This window comes from Syngnathoides biaculeatus, chromosome 13 (genome assembly GCF_019802595.1).
Source record: "Syngnathoides biaculeatus isolate LvHL_M chromosome 13, ASM1980259v1, whole genome shotgun sequence".
Lineage (NCBI taxonomy): Eukaryota > Metazoa > Chordata > Actinopteri > Syngnathiformes > Syngnathidae > Syngnathoides > Syngnathoides biaculeatus.
In genome coordinates, this window is record NC_084652.1 from 2,150,416 (window position 1) to 2,173,347 (window position 22,932).

Below are 22,932 nucleotides of genomic sequence, written 5' to 3' on the forward strand. Positions count from 1 at the left end.
CAGCTTACCCACGGTATGGTGTGTCCCTGTTTTTGGGACCACGATTAGATTTTCGTATAAGAGAACCTGCTTTGTTTCTCTCTCTCAAAATATGTATTTCGCTTGTCAGTTTTTTGTAGTGTGCAGAATTATTTCACGTTAACCATTACCTAAACATAACTCAAGTGGTAAATGTTCTTTTTCCTCGCCTGATTGCATTCATGTTACAATACTACAGTATTAAATGTGTAGAACAATTGAAAACATGCAAAAATATAAATTAAAAAATGGTTATGTAACAGTTGGCTCAAGTGTGAGTGGATTCGACCTCACACCTAATCCAAGTGTTTCATTAAAACGTTGCTGAAATGTGCATGAGCACAGCTTAATGTGGGTTGGGAGTTTTCATGATGTGACCGAACCACACACCTTCAGCGACAGAAAAGGGCTGCAAATATTGAGCAGTAAACGCTCCCGCTGCACAGGTTGTTTCCTTATTTATTTTAGTGGCACAGTCGGTGTGTTTTAAAGCATTCTCCATAGACGTGTTTCTCTGGTGCTATCTTTTCGGGTCCCTCAAATGTCATACGACCAGCAAACATTTGATCAAGATGCGACCGGAGAAGCTTGGTCAGTATTGTTTCCTTGAAAGTAAGAGACATGTTTCAAGGATCCCTTGCACGCAGTAAAATGACAGTTTTTACTCCCTCTTCGTTGTCATCAACTGTGAAACCGAACCATCCTTAAAAATCCTTCCCTCGCGCGACTGGTGTATTTTGTGGATTTTGAAACAAGATACCGTTACAACGGTGGGGTGGAGAACGTGCAACAGGCATGCACATGCAGACGCTGTCAATGCAAATTGAATTGCAAAGCTGAAAAACTGTGGTCCGTAAGGGCACGTTGTCCTGTGGGGGGGTTGACCGAACCTGCTTCGATGTGAATGGTTGATTGCCCTGTGATTGTCGACCGACCCACTGTGAATCGCATCTCCCGCCAAAAGTCGACTGCGATGGGCTCCGGCTCACCTGGGGCCCATATGAGATGCTGTAGAAAATTGATACATGGCTCTTCCTATGAATCAGTTCCAAACTCTTAAACCTTGACAAAAGAACAACTCAACACTTGAAAACATTTTAATAGTACTAACTTTCATATTAAGTCTAAATAAAAGTTAAGCACTACATAATTAGAGTCAATACATGCGGAAAAAAATACTCAACCTCTGAAGATAAACACGAAATGAAGAGAGAGCAGGTAGATAGGCTGAAATCCAAAATGCCCCTCTTTTTGGGTTGTTCCACTGTATTGAATATTCCCATATGGCTACATTAAAAACTCACCGCATCCCATTCTAACATCATTCTTTGTACATTTGTTTCTTTGCTGGCTTTGTTTTTACGTTGCTGCATTTTGTCGCCCTCCTCCTTCCCTCTCTCTCTCTCTCACTCTCTCACCTCCCCTCCCCTGCCTTAGGGTGCATGGAGCCCCCATAGCAGTATGAGCTCCCCCTTGTCCTGGTCTCCGGACCAGCCAGAGGGGTGGGATGTCCCAAAGACCAGGCAGTACTCTGGCAGCCCCAGCTGGAGCATCAGAGTGGTAACTACTGTGTGGCTTACTCCAAACCCCAAAATGCACTGACTGCAGTGATGTTGTGTAAAACTGAAATAAAAAGTAAATACAAAGATTTGCAAATACTTTGAAACCTATATTCTGTTGAATACATTACAAAGACAAGAAATCTAATATTCCAACTGATGAATGTTGTTTTTTGCAAATATTCTCATTTTAAATGTGATGCCTCCAACATGTTCCAAAAAGTAGAGACAGGGACAACACAGGACTGGTGAAGTTGAGGAATGTTAAAAAAAAAAAAAAAATGCACACATGCAGAAAATGTAAGCTATCCCTACAGGTAGGCACATTTTGGGGGTATGAAATAGTGAATAACACATGCGGTGGCAAAAAGAAGCCATGCCTCACACGTCCGCTTTCAATATGAAATGTACATTTTTGATAAGGTATTGCCCTCTGTTTATATTTTTGTATTGTATCCTTTTATTTTTTAACAGTGACACTCTCATGCCTTTAAATTGCCCTTGGAAATATATTAAGTAGATTCGTTGATATGGATCCGATGCAAAATGAAATTGGCGTGTGGCAATGGGTGCCATTATTTTTTTTTTTCGGGCTGGCATCTACTTTTAAATAGGACCTTTTTTTTCCACTTTCCAGTCCTCCCTGTTGCAGTCGCCGCAACAGCGACCGCCTGCCTCATTGCATTTCCATTTGTGGTGCTTCCAAAGCCCCTTTCATCACTCCACCTGGCCGATAAAGCGTGTCAACATTTTTTTTTTTCTTAATTCTGATGTTACTAAGAAGTCACCCTTCTCAATGCGTTAGCCGGTCTCATTTGTAATCATGAGGTGGTTGCGGTTCAGTTTTGCAATTGTGCATACTTTTCCCAAGTGCAACCGTGACTAGTGAAGGCAAGTGTGCCTCTGTGCCTATGCACGATTTCATAGGATGTTGGTCATAAGTCATTTTCAGATTTTCTGCATATGTATGCTTATAGTAAGAGTCCTATGCACTTTTTGATAAGTGAGGCCCCCCATACATTTCTCCCATTGAAAATGTGTGCAGGTGCATTATAAAGTGTAGAATGTAACAATGGAGACCCCAGACCGGTGAGCAAGTAAATTTGTACAGCAAGCAAAAAATGGAAATAATTCCACACACACAACACTTCAACAATCAGTGTCTTCAGTTCCCAAATGCTCATTAGGTGTTGTTAAAAGGAAAGGTGATTTAACACAGTACTCAATCGGTCCCTGTCAGAGATTTTTTTTTCAACATGTTGCAGGCATCAAATTCCAAATGACTGATTTGCCAAAAATTATCCATTTAGACACGAAATATCTTGTCTTTCTTGTGGATTCAAATGAATACAGGTTGAAAGGGATTTGCAAATAGCAATTCTGTTTTATTTAATTTTACACATCATTCCAACTTCATTGGAAATGGGGTTTGCAGATGGTCCCTAGCTCTCCGTGGCGACTCACATTCCCTGAGTGTTCCCGAATATTACTATTATCTACAGTATATTATTATGTACACTAGTTCCTAACAATCTAGTGAGACTGCAGCTCCTTGGTGAATTGATGGTCAAATACTTTTCATAGAGAAAGTGAAGCATATTGGCAAAGCCAAATATCTGTCTTGCTAATTACTTATGTCGTGTTCTTTTTTTCATCCTTTTGGCTCGGTGTGATACCTGGTGGTCATTCGTTTGGCTGAAATATTGCATTGTACGTCTGGCAAAGTTGCAGTGAGGTGGGAACAAAGTGTTGGGAGTAGAGCGAAGTTTTGGGTGAAGCCTTTTTCAGGCTTACCTTGTAAGGTATGACAGTCACAATTTAGGCTGTCAGTTTTTAGCTTCTTAACAGATTTTTAAAAGGTGAGAACCTACCAAGAAAAAAAATGCCATGCCATTAAGACTTACTGAAAATACCTAAAAGAAAGTGTCCTAGTAGAAGAAATAAAAACGAGGTTAACTAATATGGTAATGGCATTGATTTTCTTGTCATTTTTATTGTGGTCAAAGACTTATGAGACATGATATACAAACTTTGAATACAACCGGCTGCTCGTCTGTGTCCGGCAACAGCACGCGCACCAGGTCATTTCCTATTCGGCTTTTGTTTCATTTCACTTTTATTGGGGCGGTAGATGAATTTAATAATTTTTTTTTTTTTTTTTTTTTTTATCAGCCCTGAGCATATTGGGTCGGAAAATTCACACCTAACATACTTTGTACCACGGGTTATATTTACTCAGGATGTTCTTTCGCAAACATCAGATAAGCCATCGCTGCCGAATTTGATTGAAAGAGGCGGTGGGGGTGTTCAGATCCTTCCCAATTTTGTTCCTGTGTGCACCCAATTTAAGATTTGTTCTGCCAGATATACAGTGCAGTATAACAGAACTTTCATTCATAGAACAGTAGTTGAGCCCCATTAAATTGTATGACATGCAGAAAACTCTGTCGAGCACATTTTCCCCTCATTCTGTAGCTCCACAGACACTCGGTTCACTAATGTTTGTCTTCCTCTTCTTAGTGTGAACAGTTCATTTGAAGCTCAAACTTTGCAGCATTCTATGCATATTTCTGCCTGCGTCTTGCTATGCTAATCAATATGGGTTCGCATGCTCAGGATCAAAAGCTTCTTTTGCGCTGTGTTCCCAGTAAATTGGCAATTTAATCTGTCATCGCTTACATTGAGGGTCTGGCATGGGATCAAATATTAATACTTGCACGGTAGATAGTTGACTGGCAGCCAGTCTATGATGTTGTTGGAAAGTCAATTGTGATGGGTTCACGTTCTTGGAATGACTGCGAACAGGTCAAGCAATATAATGAATAGGATGATCAAGAGTGAAGTACCCGAATAGCAATATGTCACTTATGATCGCGCACGTTTTCTTCATGTTACCTTGTCTTCACAGGGTCGAGGCTCAGCTTTCCCGGGAAGAAGGAGGCCAAGAGGGGCTGGTTTGTCGGGTCGAGCTGGACGCGGCAGGGCGAGGGGCAAGAGTGGCGTCTGTCCCAGCATCATCCCTGGGGTGTGTCTCTTTATGTCTATGTGTGCACACATACACTGTATATTAGACGGATTAAAAAAAAAAAAATTAAGGCAATCAATCGATCATAATTACAAATGTGTGCACGTTATAGAGTGCTGAGGGGAACAGTTGAATATTTCCTCATGTTTTGTGCCTTATAGATCAGCACAATAGAAACACCCTACCCCATCAAGGAGGAGGAGGAGAACGCCATGCACAACACAGTGGTCATTTTTTCCAGCAATGACAGTTTCACACTGAAGCAGGTGTTTGCTTGTTATTAATGTTGTTATTTTTGTATTTGAATGCTTTTAATCATGTAAAGCACATTATGAAATGCGCGATACAAATAATTTTGCTTTGCAATAATACTTACTAGGAAGAGTAAATACTCTCACATTAGATTAGGAATGCTGTTTAAAATGTATTGAATTTATTGAACTAACTGGCGAAATATGGAGAGGAAAACGTTGCCATGAGTTGCTTCAACTAAATGGACTTCACATAAAGTGTTTTTTTCTTTCAGGACATGTGTGTGGTATGTGGAAGTTTCGGCCTTGGTGCTGAGGGCCGTCTTTTGGTTTGTGCTCAGTGTGGCCAATGCTACCATCCGTTTTGTGTCGGCATAAAGGTATGCTAATCTTACATCAATCTCCACGCACTCTATATTTTTCTGTAAATATGATCTGCCATTGTGTTAAGAGAGGTACACACATGCAAGTCGGGGGCAAAAAGTCATTCTTAAATCACTCGGGATAACCTTTGTGACATCCCATAATCTGGCCTTTGCTGATTTTGATTGCAAGGCAGGGAAAATGCTCTAAATTTGGGCCAGTTATGTGTGTACTTTGCTTGAAATGAATCCATGTATTATATGTTTTCATTCCAATTATTAATCAAAAATCCAATCCAATATTACTCATTTCTCATAGTTAAATTTTATGGGGGTGGGAGGGATGCAATCAGCCAGACTTCCATGCCAGCCGTAATGTAGGAAGCTGAAGACGTTTCTTACGGTTCGGGTGAGGGTTAGGGTTGGGGCCAAGATAGTTCAGGGTCGGTCAAGGGTTTTGTGCTTGTGGGAAACATATTCACCCCCCGCCCCACCCCCACCAACAAGTAATTACACAACAAAAAAAAAACCCAAAAGACAATTTAGTCACATGATTTCATTTTATTTTGGCTTGTCAGTGTAAAATGTTAAGAATGCATGTTCCATGTGTTCAGATAAAGCATATGTAGTTATTTCCATTCTCAGATCACCAAGGTGGTGCTCAGCAAAGGCTGGCGTTGTCTGGAGTGCACAGTGTGCGAGGCCTGCGGCCAGGCCACTGACCCCGGCCGCTTGCTTTTGTGCGATGACTGTGACATCAGCTATCACACGTACTGCCTGGACCCCCCATTGCAGAACGTACCCAAAGACAGCTGGAAGTGCAAATGGCAAGTGATGAAGTGGAACTTTTGTGCTGCGTCGTCCTCTTTGAAATGTACTTGGGAACATTGACCTCTGTTTTCCTTGTCCCCTGCAGGTGTGTGTCCTGTACACAGTGTGGCGCCACGACGCCAGGTCTACGGTGTGACTGGCAGAATAATTACACCCAGTGTGCTCCCTGCGCTAGCCTTTCAACATGCCCCATCTGCCTCGTCGTATACAGCGAAGGCACCATCATTCTCCAGTGCCGACAATGTGACAGGTGTGCGGCTTGTCAATACGATAAAATGGACCCCGTTTGGATTCGAGTCTAAACCTATTGTTGCGGCCACAGGTGGTTTCATGCTTCTTGTCAGGGTCTCCATTCAGAGGAAGATGTCGAGAAGGCTGCAGAGAACTGCTTTGATTGCACAATGTGCCGAAATTTCAAGACGGTTAAAGGTAGGCGGTGATGGTTGTTTTCTTCAAAATCGGGTATTTGAAAATGGCCCAAACGGTTTTGTTCCGCTCCTGGATGATCAAGCTTTTCACCCTATCTCTAAAGAATGGCCAGACACAGTAAGTAGATCTTGTTCTTTGAGTCACAACCCGTAGCTTGTGATCATAGGTGAGGGTACGACCCGAGATCGACCGGTAAATTGAGAGCTTCACCTTTCGGCTTAACTCCTTCTTCATCACAGTGGACTGATACAAAGTCCGCATCACTGTAGACGCTGCATGGATCTGCCAGTCACTCTCATTCCATTCTTCCTTCACTTGTAAACAACACCCCGCGACACTTGGTTCAGGATCTGACCTGAAGAGGGCATGCCACCAACTGAGGATGATTGGAGCTGAGTTTCATCCCAGTCACTTAGCACTCGGCTGCGAGCCGCACCAGTGCGAGTTGGAGATCACGGCTGAATGAAGCCAACAGAACCACATCATCTGCAAGAAGCAGAGATGCAATACTGAGGCCACCAAATCGGACCCCCTGTACACCTTGGCTGTGCCTAGAAATTCCATCCATAAAAGTTATGAACAGGCCGTATCGGGGGTTCAGTACCTCATACTTCTGAATACCCCCCCCTCCAACATACACGCACAACTGGACTGATTGGGTGAGCTCTCATGCACCCTCGAGCACCCTACCGAGGGTATGGGTGTGTAAATATTTTCAAATTGATTTAATTAAAACTTGTGCGGCACGGTCGAGCAGCTGTAGAGTTCACAGTTCTGACAACCGGGGTTCAAATCCCGGCCTCCACGCCTGTGTGGAGGTTGCGTGTTCTCCCCATGCCTGCGTGGGTGTTCTCCGGGCACTCCGGTTTCCTCCCACATCCACAAAAACATGCGTTAATTGGAGACTCTAAACTACCCCGTTGGTGCGATTGTGAGTGTGACTGCTGTCTGTCTCCATGTGCCCTGCGATTGGCTGGCAACAAGTTGAGGGTGTACCCTGCCTCCTGCCCGATCACAGCTGAGATAGGCTCCAGCACTCCCGCGACCCTCATGAGGATAAGCGTCTCAGAAAATGGATGGATGGATGGATGGTTTTAATTGGTTTTATTGTATGAACATTTTTATCTTTTTGACCAATGTCCTGGCCCCTCTATCAATTTTAAAAAGCATGTGGCCATTGAGGATAAAAGTTTGCACATTTATTTATTTTCTTTTTTCTTCTTTGCACTTTATATGATTTGATTTGCTCTTTTTTTGTATGTGTGTGTCCTGCAGTGTTAACCAAACCCAGAGACACGATTGAGCCTGCTGTCATGACACAGATTGTCACCAAAGCAAGAGAAATGGGTACGTTTAATACGTACAGTATATCTAACATGGGTCGGACAAGTTGGTGCCTCTCTGACATATTGATATGATTATCCAATCTTTCCAGATCTATCAAGGACCTACACCCAGGATGGTGTTTGCTTGACAGAATCGGGGCTTTGTCAGCTCCAAAGCTTGTCCGCCACAGCGTCACGGCGCAGGAAGCCCAAGCCCAAACTCAAACTGAAGATAATCAATCAAAACAGTGTGGCGGTCCTTCAGGCACCCTTAGACCCCCTCTCAGAACACTCCCGGGATGAGGACATGGAGGATGCTAGAGGTAATGGAATCACATCAACGTGTCTTCTAACATCATCTACAATCAGATTGCTGTATGTACAGTTCCATTGTCAATAGATTGAATGGCACTGAGGGGCAACTGTTTAGAGCTTTGGCCTCACAGTTCTGAGGACTGGTGTTCAAATCCTGGCCCTGCCAGTGTGCAGTTTGCATGTTCTCTCCCAGTGCCTGCGTGGGTTTTCTCCGGGCTCTCACATCTCCAAAACATGCACTAATTGGAGACTCTAAATTGTTTTCTGTCTCTATGTGCCCTTCGATTGGCTGGCAACCATTTCAGGGTGTACCCTGCCTTCTGCCTGATAATAGCTGGGATAGGCTCGAGCACTCCCATGACCCTCGTGAGGATAAGCAGCTCAGAAAATGGATGGATGGATGTCAGTAGATGTGAATATTGTGTAAAAGTTTATTTCAGCGCGACACGGTGGAAAAGCGTTGGCCTCACAGTTCTGAGGTTCCGGGTTCTTTGAAATGGTCTCCTTCCCCATTCACCCAAGCTAGGCGGATGTTTTTTTTTGTTTGTTTGATTTGCTAGATGCGGACATACTTTTTGCATATACCTGATTGGAAACGTGAGTATCATTATTCGGTATAAAAGGAGCATCCCGGAAAGGCTGTTTTTCACAATCAAAGCATCGGGCGAGGATCATCACTTTATAAAGAACTGCTTTAGCAAATAGTGCAACAGTTGAAGAATGTGTCTAATCATACAATTGCAAGGAATTTAGGGCTCTTCACATAACACCCTTGAGCAGTAAGTAAAAGTACCTAAAAGATTATAATAGGAAACAGCCACCGCTGAAGTAAGCAGCAAATGAAATGAACTTGATTTCAATCGGGCTAATGTCCTTCCGCTCAGTGGGGTTCAGATGGAATTGACCACGGTGCTGTGTTGAGAGAGTTGGGGTATGGTCATGGCGTTCTCTGCCGCAGGGCTGTCTCTTTTCATCAGCATTATCTTCATTTAGCGGAGACGGAGCTCTTGGATTGTGAGGGGAAGTCGGACTCCAGCCCAGAGCGTGAGCCCGTGGAAGACGACTCCAAGGGGGTCGACAGCGGCAAGAAGAGGAAGAGGAAACCGTACCGGCCGGGTAGGGCACCTGAGTGAAGGAGACAGCTCCTCTGAAGCGTGAAATGTGACAATACAAGCCTGGCGCTATGGCCGTACCAAGTACTGTGCTCCCTGATGAACCCAGGCTTCTAGCTAGTATTTGTTAAACTTCACACCAAACACTGAGGCTTGTACAGGCCACACAAAGTTCAGCAACATTAAAAACCATGTCATGATTGTGATGAAAGTACATTGTCTGTGCATTAAATATGCTAATGAATCTCCTCAAGGAATTGGTGGATTCATGGTGCGCCAGAGAAGCCGACCGGGCCAGGGTCCGGGCAAGGCTAAACGATCCCTGTGTAGAAAGGATTCTTCTGGCTCGGTGACGGAGTGTCACACTGGAAAAGATGAGGGTGTGTGCAGTTCTGCATTTCTGTAGACAATTACATACAGTAAATGCTTTACCAGGGGTCCTTGGTTTAACTTTGCCGGTGGCGTAATCTGAAATTGTACCAAAGTGGGATCATGCTCTAGTCTATCATGTAATCTAAGATTAGACATAATTACAATATGTTGGAAAAAGAAAATATAGAAATGATAAATTAAGTATAGTGGGAACTGAGCGTCTTGTATATCGTAACTTACTCGAGTATGTTAGTACAGTAAAGTCATAATGACTAATTAACTAGTAAATATTTTTATGAAAAACACTTCTAGGCCATAGATGTATAGATGATGATTAAAAAAATAAGTATGGTAATAACTGAGCTACCTTTTTTTTTTCTTTGCTGCCTAACGTAGAAAACATAAAAAACGGAAAAAAAAAACGTAATGTTCACTATCGGCGTAAACTGAGGACCCCTTGTACTTTTGGATGATTTGTTAATGGAAAAATATTGCTGTGTCTTCTTTTGTTTTTAGTTGGGGGGTGGACAGAGGCACTTCCTGAGACACCTGTGGAGGAGACTCCTCCGGGAGCAGAGGTTGCGGAAAAAATTAAAAAACGCTACCGAAAAAAGAAAACTAAACTGGAGGAGGCTTTTCCCACCTACCTGCAGGTCTGTTACCTTGCAACGATGAATGTCAAATGAATTAGTCACACTAATCCATTTTGTTTTTCTGGTGACTGTTTATGGTTATATCTCTATTTGATTTGGGATGCAACATTTTTGTTGCATGAATCATTTGGACAAATTGTATCTGAAGTTGCATTTGTGTCTCACCCCTGGGGAAGCTGGGTAATTCAAAAGGAAAGCCTTTTGGTGAAATTTGGAGCACCCGGTGCCTCTGTGTGTGTTTTATTTTTATTTTTTTGTTTTTTTTTTTAAAGGCATAAAGAACTCATATCATGCCCTTTAAATAGCGCCCATCTGTGTTAAGTCAGAAAAGGAAGAAAAAAAAAAAGCTTAAATGGATGTGACTTCAAGATTCCTTTTCTCAAGACAATATCTCACCGTCACTTTGTGTTGGCTGAAACACAGAAATGCGATGTACACGAAGCCACAGGCAAGCTGTGAGCGGTGCTCTTTATCCCGCCACAACGGAAGCGGGTGGTGCTCTGTCAAACTGAAAGGTCCCAACTCTGCAAAGTATTTCATTCATTATTAAACCGGTAACACGTTGGGCTTTTAATGTCCGTGTGCAGCTTGGCCCGCTACTGTCACTTGTCTTCGACGATTGCGGAGACTGTGTGGGAAGAAGGGGTTCTGGAGTTCATAGATGCTGACAAAAGTAAAGTCAGCTCCATGATTACTCTTGGTTTCAGGGCTTATGTCTTCATAGTCCTTGAATGCATATTTGAATGTGATCCCCACTGGGAAGGTGCCTTTCTGATAATGATGTCGGAGATGGTTCTTGAAGAGTTCTTGAACAGTGCTTTGCCTTTTTGTGCTCAGGAAGCGTTCTTCGGAAAGGACCTTCTGGACAAAAGTAAACAGAGCAGGCAGCAAGGAGTGGAGTCGGGCCTAATGGAAGAAGGGCAAAACCAACTCGAAAGGAGGCGCCTTACCACCGGCTTCCTGAACTCTTCGGCAGATCCTCTGCTTAGCGCCCCCGCAACTTCCCTCCCTTCCAGACCACTTGCAGAACGTATGTACTACATTTCAATTTAATCATTCAGTTAATCCAGTACCATTTTACCACCAATTCGAACGTTGTTATTAATAGATTAAATCTTCATGAACTTCCCAAAAATTAATAATGGGCTGTTATATGGTTATTCACTCCACCTACATTGTTTTTTGTTACATTTACGTACAGAGAATGTTATTCCTATCACTGCAGGTCCACTCTACAGATTGCAATTGCTACAAATTCATTTCAGTCATTGTTCAGTCATGCAGTTTGATTTGCCCCCCCCCCCTCCCTAATTTCTATACTCATTAGCAGAGATTCGTCTGTTACACAGCGTGGATGCTCGTGACACAGATCTTTTTTCCTCTCTCATGTCGGACAATTGTAATTTGATATCGTTACATCAGAAACATGTCAAAGGCAAATGTTGATTAAAAATGGATTACAAATCTGATACATATCAGATATTGGTAATGAATGCCCTTTGATGAATGCCACATGTCATCATGCAGATTGTTTACTTATACACACTGCCCAAACACCATCATTAAAGAGAGCTCTTGTAAATGTGCACTGCAAGAATATCAGAGACCATAAGATATGCTATACAGTGGTACCTCTACTTTTGAAATGAATCCATTCCGGAATTCATTAGATAACATGAATTTTTCGTAAGTAGAAGCACATTTTACATGTAAACAGCTTAATCCATTCCAAGCCTCTCAAACCACCATGCCAAAAATAAGCATTCAAAGTACATATTATCAAGAACAACATAAATTATGTTCATTTATCTTTGGTGTTGGGCGACTATGCGAAGTGAAGGGTGAGTGACAAGCAAAAGGCATCGTGGGGGATGGAGGAGGAATGAAAATTTTTAACAGCTAAGAGGAAAACATACATATAAATGTACACACGCACACAACCTAATTCCATTAAAGTTTTATGGGGCCCATGGTGAAGAAAAACAAACAACAAAAAAAGTTGTATTTTTCCAATGTATGCTAGCATGATTCGGTGGCAGTCGAGTGTTCAAGGGAAATGAAAAGCATCATGGGTAAAGATTGGCATCCCTTCTCGCTAGTGGGATGGCAGGAAGATGATACGGTGATAGCCAACGGGAGAGCAGCTCTATTGCGCCACACAAAGTTACAGGATATGCATCATGGGTAAAGACTGACGTCCCTTCCTAGCCAATGGAATGGCAGGAAGATGCTACGGCGATAGCCAATAGGAAACCTGCTCTATCGCACCTCACAAACTAAGATACAGGATGTGCATCATAATTAAGGATTGACGTCCCCCCTAGCCAATGGGATGCCAGGAAGACGCTACGGCGATAGCTAATGGAAGAGCATCTCTGTCGCGACACACAAACCAGGAAGTTTACGGAATTTGGGGGCTGCGAATCCAAGGCCTATTTTTACCTTTCATATCCTGAATTTTCCTTCATAACTAGAGACAATATTTGTCCGGGGACGGGTTTCGTAACCTGAATTTTTCAGTACTAGACATTCATAAGTAGAGCTACCACTGTTTTAGAAATTCATCATTACAAACAAACATTTTAAAAAACACAGGAAAAAACAATACTTGCCATTGGTGCCCTGTTGAGTAATATGGAGGTCACCCTCATTTCAATTAATGGGGGTAAGTGTCAGCCCAGGCCACACTATGTCATCTTTAATACTGTACTTGGAATATTGTATACTTTCTACCCTGCACTGTGTCGTCATTGCCCAGTGTTGACATCTGTGGAGTTAGTCACTTGCAATTTGGTTGTCAGCATGTTGTATCATCTTCTCTGAATGGAAGTGGTTGCATTGGGTTATGAGTCACTTGAAAGAGGAAGTCAATATAGACAGATGTAGGCATTAAATAAGAATTGGGCACTTGAGCCTGGAGTGTAAATCAATCCTTAGAACCAAGTTTTTTCCTTTGCTTTGTTTATTTTCAGTGCAAAAGAGTCCATTTACACCAAGCCGGTAACTACGATTTAATGGAATTCAAGCTCTGCCTCCTGAACATTCTAATTTATGACTATTACTAAAAAAAATGATGTTTATAGATATCAGACTGCTCACAGTTGTCTTTTTGTTAAGGTTGTGTTTTTGTTCTCAAGTTTCAAGTCATCGCCATTCATTATCAGTTATAATTTCACATTTTTTCCTTTTTTTTTTTTTTTTTTTTTTTTCCTTCCTTTACCCCCCCCCCCCCCCCCCATTTACAGAGACGTCCGAGGAGCCATTAGTTGATCTATCTGATGTTTTGAATACTGATGCAGACATCTTGGGAATGCTCGGAAAGACAAGCAGTGACTCTGGTGCGTCATTAATTCTATAGGCGGTTGGGGTTGCAACAATCTCTTATCTGCTCTTGAGTTGATTTTCTTCCCTATGTGAAGAAACCTCAGGCAGCAGAAAAAGTCATGTTTTTTTTTTTCACCATTTTAAAAATAAAATATTTTGTTCATCTTTTATCTTCTGTTTGCATTGTCCAAATCATATTTTGGTCATTGTTTTCCCACTCATCTGGTTTTTGGTTCTTTTAGGTCTTGATTTTTGCTCCTTCCAGGTTGATGGTTCATCTCCTTCTTTTGGTAAGGGTTCACTGGTGTACTAATCCCCTTGCTTTAATGCAGCCTTCCTTTTTTACACTTACAATCTGACTTTGCATGGAAAGTGCTTCACACTCTTGGATGCTTCTAACATAGTTGTGTCAGCCAGATGTGTTTAACCTTTTGTCATAGCAGTTAAAATCGAGATTTCATTGAATGTTAGAACATTAAAAACGGTTTCTTATTTACTGTGTTGATCTGTTCCAACAGCCTCAGTAAAAAAAAAAAATTAGGATACAAATAACAAATGTACAAAAAAGTAAAAATGTACAGTGCTAATACACAAATGCACAACCATGTACAAAATATGTAAACAGGGGAGAAGTGTTACGGTCCGGACAGAATTTTCTAAAGGAAGTACAACAATGGAAAGATCAAAAAAAAAAAGGGGGGGGGGGGCAGAAGGGGGTATACAGTGTTCATGTGTGTGTGTGTTTGTGCAAGTGAAACTGTGAAATAGCAGGGGAGTCTTGGGAATGAGCTTGTTAAATGTAACACATAAATAAGTCAACAAATCCAACAAGATGGTTCTGAAAAACAACGTTGGGTTTTATTTTTGTAAGACCTCATCTAATGTTAGTCACCAGCACAACTGTAGGACACTGCTAAATATCCATCTCCTGTGGGCAGTATCCAATAAATTCATGAAAAGGATGCTTAAAAGTTGAGCCACACTGCATCACCCTTCCCACATTTGCACATTGTAAATGTTTGTTTGCCTAACAGTTGCCACTAAAATGCATGTTTGAAAATGTAGTTAGAAACAGTTATTTGTATGCATTTCTTTTTGAATTGTGGTCTAGGTTGCAGAATTTTAGTTGAGAGTAATTTCGTGATGTCAGTAGATGGTGTGGGCTTCTTCTAATGCTGTTGCTTTTCCAACAAAACTAACAAGGCAAATTTGTTTTTCTGTTCTTCATTTCTGGTACAATGACATAATGAGCCAGGTGTTTTTGTGGGGAGTTTTAAAGTTGTTTTTGTATGTCCGTGTTTCCACAGCTGGTCTGGACGTGGGGCCACTCACAAATAATTCCCCAGTGGTGCCCCACTCTCAGGCTGGTCGCAGGACGCCACGAAGCCTTCCAGAGGAACCCCTGGATGGGATTCTTAGTCCAGAGTTAGACAAGATGGTCACTGATGGTAAGTGCGAGGGACCAGGCCATCTTTTCAGGGAAAAGGCAATATAAAAAAAAAAAAAAAAAAAGAAAAGCTCTTTATGCTCATAGATTTAAAATATCCCTAAATGTTCTATTTTCTTTTTCCAGAATCAATCCTCAGCAAACTGTACAAAATTCCAGGTTTGCAATTTTACCCAATTTTTTTGGTTGTCTGTCACTATTGATCCAATTTTGGTGAAACACGCACACAAACCAAGACGCAGTATGCCCAGAGAGCTGAGATCTGTTTTGTACTGTCACAGAGCTGGAGGGCAAGGATGTGGAGGATCTCTTCACTGCAGTCCTCAGCCCCAGCACAAGCCAACCACCTCCACCACAGGTGCCTCATCGCCAGGGTCCTGGGCCCCTCCCGACCACACCTGGATCTTGTATTCCTCATGCCAACACAAGTACATTATTTGCTACATTCACGTGTCTATTACTGAATGTATTAATGTGATGTGGTAATAAGTCATTGCATCCTTTTGATTTAATTGCAGACAATCCAATGTTTCCAAGGATACCAGTGATCAATGGAATGATGGCTCCAGGCCACCGTTTTCCCTCAAATTCAGGAGCAGGGCCGTTAATCCCAGAAAATTTCTCCCCGCTCAATCGTATGCCTTTCAGTGACAATCCCAGGTGAATATACCGATGCTTGTGTTGCATGATGGTTGCATGCAATTTTGGTCTTTTGTCACACAATTATATTTGTTTTTCCTTTACAGGGATAGAAAGTTCTGTCAAATGCCTAGAGAAGCAGTTGGTCCATGGCCCCCCACTGTCCATGGCCCCAGCGCCACAGCCCCAGGATCATTGCCTGAGGGGGAAACCGAAGCCATGTCCAATGCCCAAAGGAGTACACTCAAGTGGGAGAAGGAGGAGACACTCGGGGAGCTTGCCACTGTAGCACCTGTCCTTTACACTAACATCAATTTCCCTAACCTCAAAGAGGAATTCCCAGGTTGGTACATGGCACTAAAGATTTTTATTTATTTATTTATTTTTTTTTTTTTAACACGGTCTCTGAAGTACAAATGATAACTATGGAGCTTTGTTGTATTTTTCCTTCTCATCAGACTGGTCCACCAGAGTAAAGCAAATTGCAAAACTGTGGAGGAAAGCTAGTTCACAAGACAGGGCCCCATATGTGGTAAGACCGTTAGATTTGAAATAGCCAGTCTCTGAACACATCATGAGCAAAGTGTAAGGCCTATGTCACTTTTAGTTTCTCATTAACACACTTCTGTACTGTGTCGGCCTCTTGCCAGTTCAATGTGAAATCTGGCCATTCTGATTAATATTGGTCACCGTGCTCATTTCACATTGGCCGGAGTAATGAGGTTCAAGGGTTTGAAGTGACCAAACCTTGAAGTAAAAATAGATAGCTTGCATTAGTGAGACTAAAATTGCCTTTCTTTCATATATTGCTTGAATCTCTATTGACTTCACTGCAGAACCAAAACGGGAAAAAAATCTTTTGAAGTAATTATGATTGCTATATTGATAAAATTGCTGGCGTTACTTACCTAGGTTTTCTGCAATCTGTCTTTATGCGATTTGTCTTGATAATGTTTATTGATGTGCCTTTCAGCAAAAGGCAAGAGATAACCGAGCCGCCCTGCGCATCAACAAAGTCCAGATGTCCAATGAGACAGTGAAGAGGCACCATCCACAGCATCCACAGCCCCCTGAGGTGTTTGATCCCAACATACCAATAGACACAGAACTGCTGTTTAAAGACCCTTTGAAACCAAAAGAGTCAGAGCATGAACAAGAGTGGAAGTTTAGACAGGTAAGAGGGTATACAATTAAGTCAGGGCAGCAGCAGGTCCACTTAATATTAAGACATCTAAGAGGTGGTTTAGTAAAAGCTCCCAAAACAACCACATTATCCCTCCGCATTAAACCTGATGACATTGGTGGTTAGTAGGCCCAGTTCACTTTTTTTTGCATGAGACTAGTAAATGTCATTTGTTGCCTTCAACCTGTTGTCTAATGCCAAATATTGTGTTTTGGTCTTCCAACAGCAAATGAGGCAGAAAAGCAAACAGCAAGCCAAAATCGAAGCTACTCAGAAACTGGAGCAAGTTAAGAATGAGCAACTGCAACAGCAACAGCAGCTGCAACAGACCAACATGCAGCCTGAAGGAGATGGCAATAACAGTGGGAACCAGAGCCCAGCCTCACTGCCTAGCAATGGGAGCACATCCCCAATGCAACAGCTAAATGCTAAAGACAGCTTTGCGAGGCCACAGTTACCAGGGACACCAACGTCATGTCCTTCCGATGATGTATTCTTACGACCTCCTCCACCTCCTCCCTCTGGCTCGTCTTCCCAGCCACAGTCTCCGCAGGTTTTCTCACCGGGCTCCTCTGGATCCAGACCTTCATCTCCTTGGGACCCATACGGAAAGATGGTAGGGACACCAAGACCACCAACTCTTGGGCCAAATGCCTGTCGTAGAATGCCCATGGAATCTGGTAAATCTCCCACCTCCTTGATGGAACAGCAGGACCGAGGAAGGCCTTCCCCCGCCCACGATACATTTGGCTCGCCGACATCCATTAGCAGTGATCCATATGCCAAACCTCCTGACACTCCAAGGCCATCTGGAGAAATGGACCCCTTTCTGAAGCCCATGGGGCCACCTAGGTCCAGCCACGCTGCTCAGGGAAGACCTCCAATGGGCTCGCCAGGCAGAGATCCATACTCTAGGCCCATGATAAGAAATGAAGCTTACCAACGTATGGCTCAGAACAGGATGATATTGTCTGACCCTTACTCAAGACCTCTACTGACGCCGATCCCTGGAAGCAATGAGTCTGGCTCTGTACCACTGTTCAAGACACCAATGCCCCCACCACAGGCTCACGAAGCCTTATACCGAGCAGGTCAACATCCTGCAGACAGGTTCTCTCAGAATCAACAGGCTGACCCCTATGCACAGCCCCCGCACACCCCAAGACCATCTGGAAACGACAACTTTACCAGTCCACCTCGTATGGGCCAACATCAACCTCAAGCGCACTCATTTGCTCAGCAAGGACAAATTGGACAAATGTCTAGAAATCCTTATTCTCATGCACCTTCCACTCCAAGGCCGGATCACTTCACATACGACCCATTTTCCCAGCCTGGAGGTAACACTCGACCCGAACCTAATGCTCAACCTCGTCCATTTTTTGAGACTTACGCTAGACCTCCCGGCACCCCACGTCCTCACGACAACTACAATCAACCGTCAAACACCCCAAGCCCGTCTTCGGATACTTACTTGCATGCACCCACCACCCCTCACTCCAGTGGAATGAACCAGTTCCTTCATCAGTCACACCCTGCCCAGAGGATGTCACCTTCCCACTCTGTGGACCCTTATTCTCAGCCCCCAGGTACACCCCGACCCGTTGCTGTGGAGAGGTTTCCCAAGTCACCAGGTAACGGTCGAGGGCTAGTCGAGGCATTTACCGGTGCGTCTGGGTCATCAAGACCAGGGAGTAATGACATGTTTTCCCAGCCTGGGAACCCTCGGACAATAATAAATGACCCCTATGCCCAGTCTCAAGGGACCCTCCATCCTGCGCCTGATGGAGTCAATAGACAAGGATTGAGGCAAGGATCTATGGCAACTCAGGACCCATTCTCTACCCCTCAGGGCAGGCTTCAGGAAAATTTTCCTCATCCAGGCTCACAGACACCCAAACATCCATGTGTACCAGATGATGGTTTTACCAGGTCACCATCGAGGAGACACAGTCAGACACCTGGTCAAGACACTTTTGAACAAGCACCTAACACCCCTCGTCCACAGTCAGAGAAGATGGAAATTAAAGATCCGTCAAGTCTGGGTAACAATGCGGTTGTGCCTCAAGACCCAAGCCAACTGCCTACCAACTCTCAAATGCCTGCTGTGTCCTCTGATGCTCAGGTTGCTATGGCTGAAAATGAAGAGAGACTCAGACAGGTACATAATTCTCCTGTCATATTCTACTGTCTTCATGATGTTCTAGTGCACTATTGAGAAGTTTGCTTTATTTTGTCTATCAATACTGAGAATATTCAAATTTCCTGGCAGAGGTTAGTCCCTTGACTTTATTAGAACAATTTTAGTGAACATCAACACTGCTGATCGGCATAGTGTAGAACCCCCAAAAAAACGTGACATTTTCACACTATCATGCTGCATTCAGTCACTCTTAACGTTAAGGGGAAAAAAAAACACAACACTCCAACAAAACAGTAGTGGCTAAACAAAAGCTTGCGCTACAACATCTTTAAAAATGGCCTGAACAGAACCGAGAGAGGACACAGAGGTGCGACTGTTCATATCATGTGTTCAACACAACAGCAGTATGTTTAGAAACAACAACGAGTGGTAGCATTAGCTTGCTAGGCCACATAACGTTTTGATGCCTTGCAAGCTGTATCACATTAAAACTACGTGAACGTACCTCAAGCAAGCCTTACACGAATGTCCTTTCCTGTACTGAGCACCGGTACCCACCAACACACATTTCTCCCATTTTCTTCTGATAATTCAGTTGGAGCGATCTACTCCTGTTATTATGCCCACTCTAAGGACTGTATTCAGTCGCATTTGAGTCAAGTTAAATTAAATCGATAAAGCTCAATGATCATATAAAACTGATGTGGTGGTGTCAGAACATTTTATTGCAGTAGTTGTTTTTTTTTTTTATATATATTGGCCATCAGAATTTACCTCCCTATGTCCAAAGACACGAAAAAGCTATGTAAACATTACTATATCAAAATAAACTAGCCTTTAAATTCCGATATACTGTGCATAGCAGCGAAAAGGATTAAATGTCTTTCTCTGTGCTGATCATTGATGTCACTGATCAGATTGCCGAAATATGACATCAAAACCAATCAGCCAATCAGAAAAAAAGGCAAATTTTCGGGCGATCCAATCAGGCCGATCAAATTGTCCGTAAATCTAATAACTACTCCTTGGCTTAAAAATAAAATTGCCAATCTGTCAACCAAGTGGGCCAAATACGACGAGATACTCGAGACTATTTGTCCGTATTACTTTAGTATGTGTGATGTTAGTGACTGGAGATCAGTTGGCTTTTATATTTATGTTTTTATATTGATTTATTTATCGACTGTTTGGGTAGGTCCTTGCGTAAGTAGTGCACTCCATGTTTACATGTTTCATAAAACATGAAAAGTTGAACTGACAAAGCCACTGATTTTTTTCACATTTTTTGCAATTGTGAAAAAACAGCGTATTTTATCTTGTCTTTGCAAAACATTTGTAATTTGATGTTGACCTTTTACAGACTGTCTTTGCAAACTTCATACAATCATGAAAAAAAAAAAAATCATACAATGACCATTCTGTTCTTCGTTTACAGTCTCAAACTATAAACTATAAACTCTACCAAACTATTGTTTATAAATAAGACGTTCCATTTTGCAGCGACAACGAATTCGAGAACTAATCCTGAAGCAACAGCAACAAAGGAGTGCCATTCGACAAGAGCGGTGCCCTCAAGATGCACCCGGCAACATGGCTCCGAGAACACCACGGCCCTGGCCCCAGGAAGACGCCGGACAGCAAGGGGATATGTTCAACCGACCTCCTCCACCTTATCCTGGACAAGGACCCATAAGAGGGCTAATAAGGTTTCCTGGACCTTTTCCGGCAGGACATGAAGGACCAATGACTCAGGGCCCACACCCCGGAGATCCGAATTTGAGACACCAGGGGCCAAGGTTTGTTTAACTTTGATGTTTACTCCTTACATAGTTTTATCTTGCAATTGATGGCTATTTACCAATATTGTACGCCTGGACTCTTATGTTCTTATCCTATTGTAGGTTTTCATTTCCATCTGGTGCTCAAAGACCTCATCCAGCCCAAGAACTGTTTCCTCGTGGACAACATCCAATGCAGGATGTTCCTCCTCAGATGAGACGATCCATCTCTGCCGAAATGACTAAGGCGGTTGGTGGGAATCCTATGGCTCTGCCTCAGCACTTTCCTCCACGCGGTATTCCAGTGCAACAGCATAACATTATGGGCCAGCCCTTCATTGAACTGCGGCACAGAGCAGCAGAAAACAGGCCACGCATGGCATTTCCACCAGTTGGTTTGCAAGGAAACAACATGGATCCCAACCTCCAAGCTCAAAGACCACAAGGCCTGCCAGAGACGGCAGAAAACAGATTTCCGTTAATTCAGGGGCCCAGGATGTTGGAGCCAGTGGCCAACCAGACTAACCATGGACCGCTTTCCGGCAGCATGGACAATCTTCATCAGCAATCCCAAATGTCAGTGAGTAACACACTCAAACAACCTGCTTTGATGAGATCCATGAGCCAGCCTGCTCCAAATGAGGCCCAGAACATGTCTGCGTCAATCATCCTGTCTGCTCCCCCTACTGGCCTGAATGATAGTGCGGCTGCCAGTGAAACTGGAGAGGAGAAACTGGATACAGAGGAATCAGCAGTAAAAGAGCTCGAAGATGTCGAGGTGAAAGACTTAGTGGATGCTGATTTAGAAAACCTAAATTTGGATCCAGAAGATGGCAAAGACCTTGACCTTGAAACAAATGACCTACATCTTGATGACTTTCTGACGTCTGGGAAATTTGACATTATTGCTTATACAGACCCTGATCTCAATGACATCAAAAAAGACATGTTCAACGAGGAACTGGATCTCAGTGATCCCATGGATGACAGTGCTGAAAGCGCTGTGATGACCAAAAATCTGGACCCCAATCAAAGCGAAACCTCACCCAGTTCAGCAACTGCACTGGAGAAAACAGACGCTCCAGGTGAGAAATTATCAAATGAGCTCAAGCTCGACATTTCTGAAAGTCAGGATTCTGCTCCTTTAGCACATGGGAAAGAAATCAAAATGGAGGTCAACGACTGTCAGAAATCCCCAGAGGTCGCTGGGAAGTCCATGGAATCAAACCAGCAAGGAGCCCTCTCTGAATCCACCCCTGTCCTGTCCAGTTTACTCATTAAGGAGCAACCTGAAGAGCAGTCGTTAAACGCAATGGTTGAATCTGTCACTCAAGCCAGTAACCTCCTGCCCAAGCAGAACCAAGCCACTGAGAGTGAGCGTACAGCTGCTCTTCCTGTGGGTCAGACAATACCCAGCAACACTGTGGCTGAAGAATCTTCCATGACGGACTTTGGGGAAGACCACCAGGTGGAGCAGCAGGTTTTGAACCAGGCCTTGGTTCAGCATGGCCAGCACCGTCCACTTCTGCTGGAGGAACAGCCCCTCCTGCTGCAAGACCTGTTGGATCAGGAGAAGCAAGAGCAACAGCAGCAAAGACAGATGCAGGCCATGATACGACAGCGTTCCAATGACTCATTTTTCCCCAACATTGGTAATTTTTCTTCTTAGTTGTTGGTGCATCTCACTAAATTAGAATGATCATCATGGAAAAGTCCATTTACAGCAGTTGTTCAATAAAAAAAGGATGCAGATTCAATGAACACTTGGGAAAATGCTTTCAAATGCTCAATTCCTACCTTACTTTCATATTAAAATTATTCGGGTTGGTTTTATAATATTCTTTTATATCGTTTCTTGTGAATATTCCGCAAAGTTCAATTTATTGAGATGCCCATGCATAGGTCTACAGTAAATGATTAACTGATTTTTTTTAACTGCGATAATTTTGTCATTGTCAAGATTTCGATGCGATCACTGACCCAATCATGAAAGCCAAGATGGTCGCCCTGAAAGGCATCAACAAGGTCATGGTTCAAAACAACATTGGAATGGCTCCAATAGTTATGAACAGGTACATTTTAATTGTTGGTTTTCATTTCTGTAATGCACTCTGTGCTGCAGTGTTATATATGAAAAGGGCTATGTATATAAATTTGATTGAATTT

General features: G+C 43.0%; 1 protein-coding gene across 5 annotated transcripts in view; it reads left to right on the forward strand.

The window, feature by feature from the left end:
- The window catches only part of kmt2cb (lysine (K)-specific methyltransferase 2Cb), a 73,820-nt gene that overhangs the window by 34,594 nt on the left and 16,294 nt on the right, over positions 1-22,932 (forward strand). For 3 of the 5 annotated variants that reach the window (XM_061838641.1, XM_061838642.1, XM_061838645.1), the window contains 26 exons: positions 1,456-1,578; positions 4,486-4,602; positions 4,764-4,868; positions 5,129-5,233; positions 5,861-6,042; positions 6,132-6,296; positions 6,369-6,475; positions 7,751-7,822; positions 7,911-8,123; positions 9,109-9,231; positions 9,482-9,607; positions 10,116-10,252; positions 11,090-11,282; positions 13,498-13,590; positions 13,819-13,866; positions 14,884-15,024; positions 15,150-15,182; positions 15,305-15,451; positions 15,542-15,683; positions 15,770-16,005; positions 16,121-16,194; positions 16,636-16,836; positions 17,072-19,006; positions 20,489-20,784; positions 20,890-22,418; positions 22,727-22,838. In XM_061838641.1, coding sequence (XP_061694625.1) covers positions 1,456-1,578; positions 4,486-4,602; positions 4,764-4,868; positions 5,129-5,233; positions 5,861-6,042; positions 6,132-6,296; positions 6,369-6,475; positions 7,751-7,822; positions 7,911-8,123; positions 9,109-9,231; positions 9,482-9,607; positions 10,116-10,252; positions 11,090-11,282; positions 13,498-13,590; positions 13,819-13,866; positions 14,884-15,024; positions 15,150-15,182; positions 15,305-15,451; positions 15,542-15,683; positions 15,770-16,005; positions 16,121-16,194; positions 16,636-16,836; positions 17,072-19,006; positions 20,489-20,784; positions 20,890-22,418; positions 22,727-22,838 — 6,755 coding nt within the window. The remainder of the gene's footprint in view (positions 1-1,455; positions 1,579-4,485; positions 4,603-4,763; positions 4,869-5,128; positions 5,234-5,860; positions 6,043-6,131; positions 6,297-6,368; positions 6,476-7,750; positions 7,823-7,910; positions 8,124-9,108; positions 9,232-9,481; positions 9,608-10,115; positions 10,253-11,089; positions 11,283-13,497; positions 13,591-13,818; positions 13,867-14,883; positions 15,025-15,149; positions 15,183-15,304; positions 15,452-15,541; positions 15,684-15,769; positions 16,006-16,120; positions 16,195-16,635; positions 16,837-17,071; positions 19,007-20,488; positions 20,785-20,889; positions 22,419-22,726; positions 22,839-22,932) is intronic. The other 2 variants (XM_061838643.1, XM_061838644.1) reach the window with 2 other exon arrangements.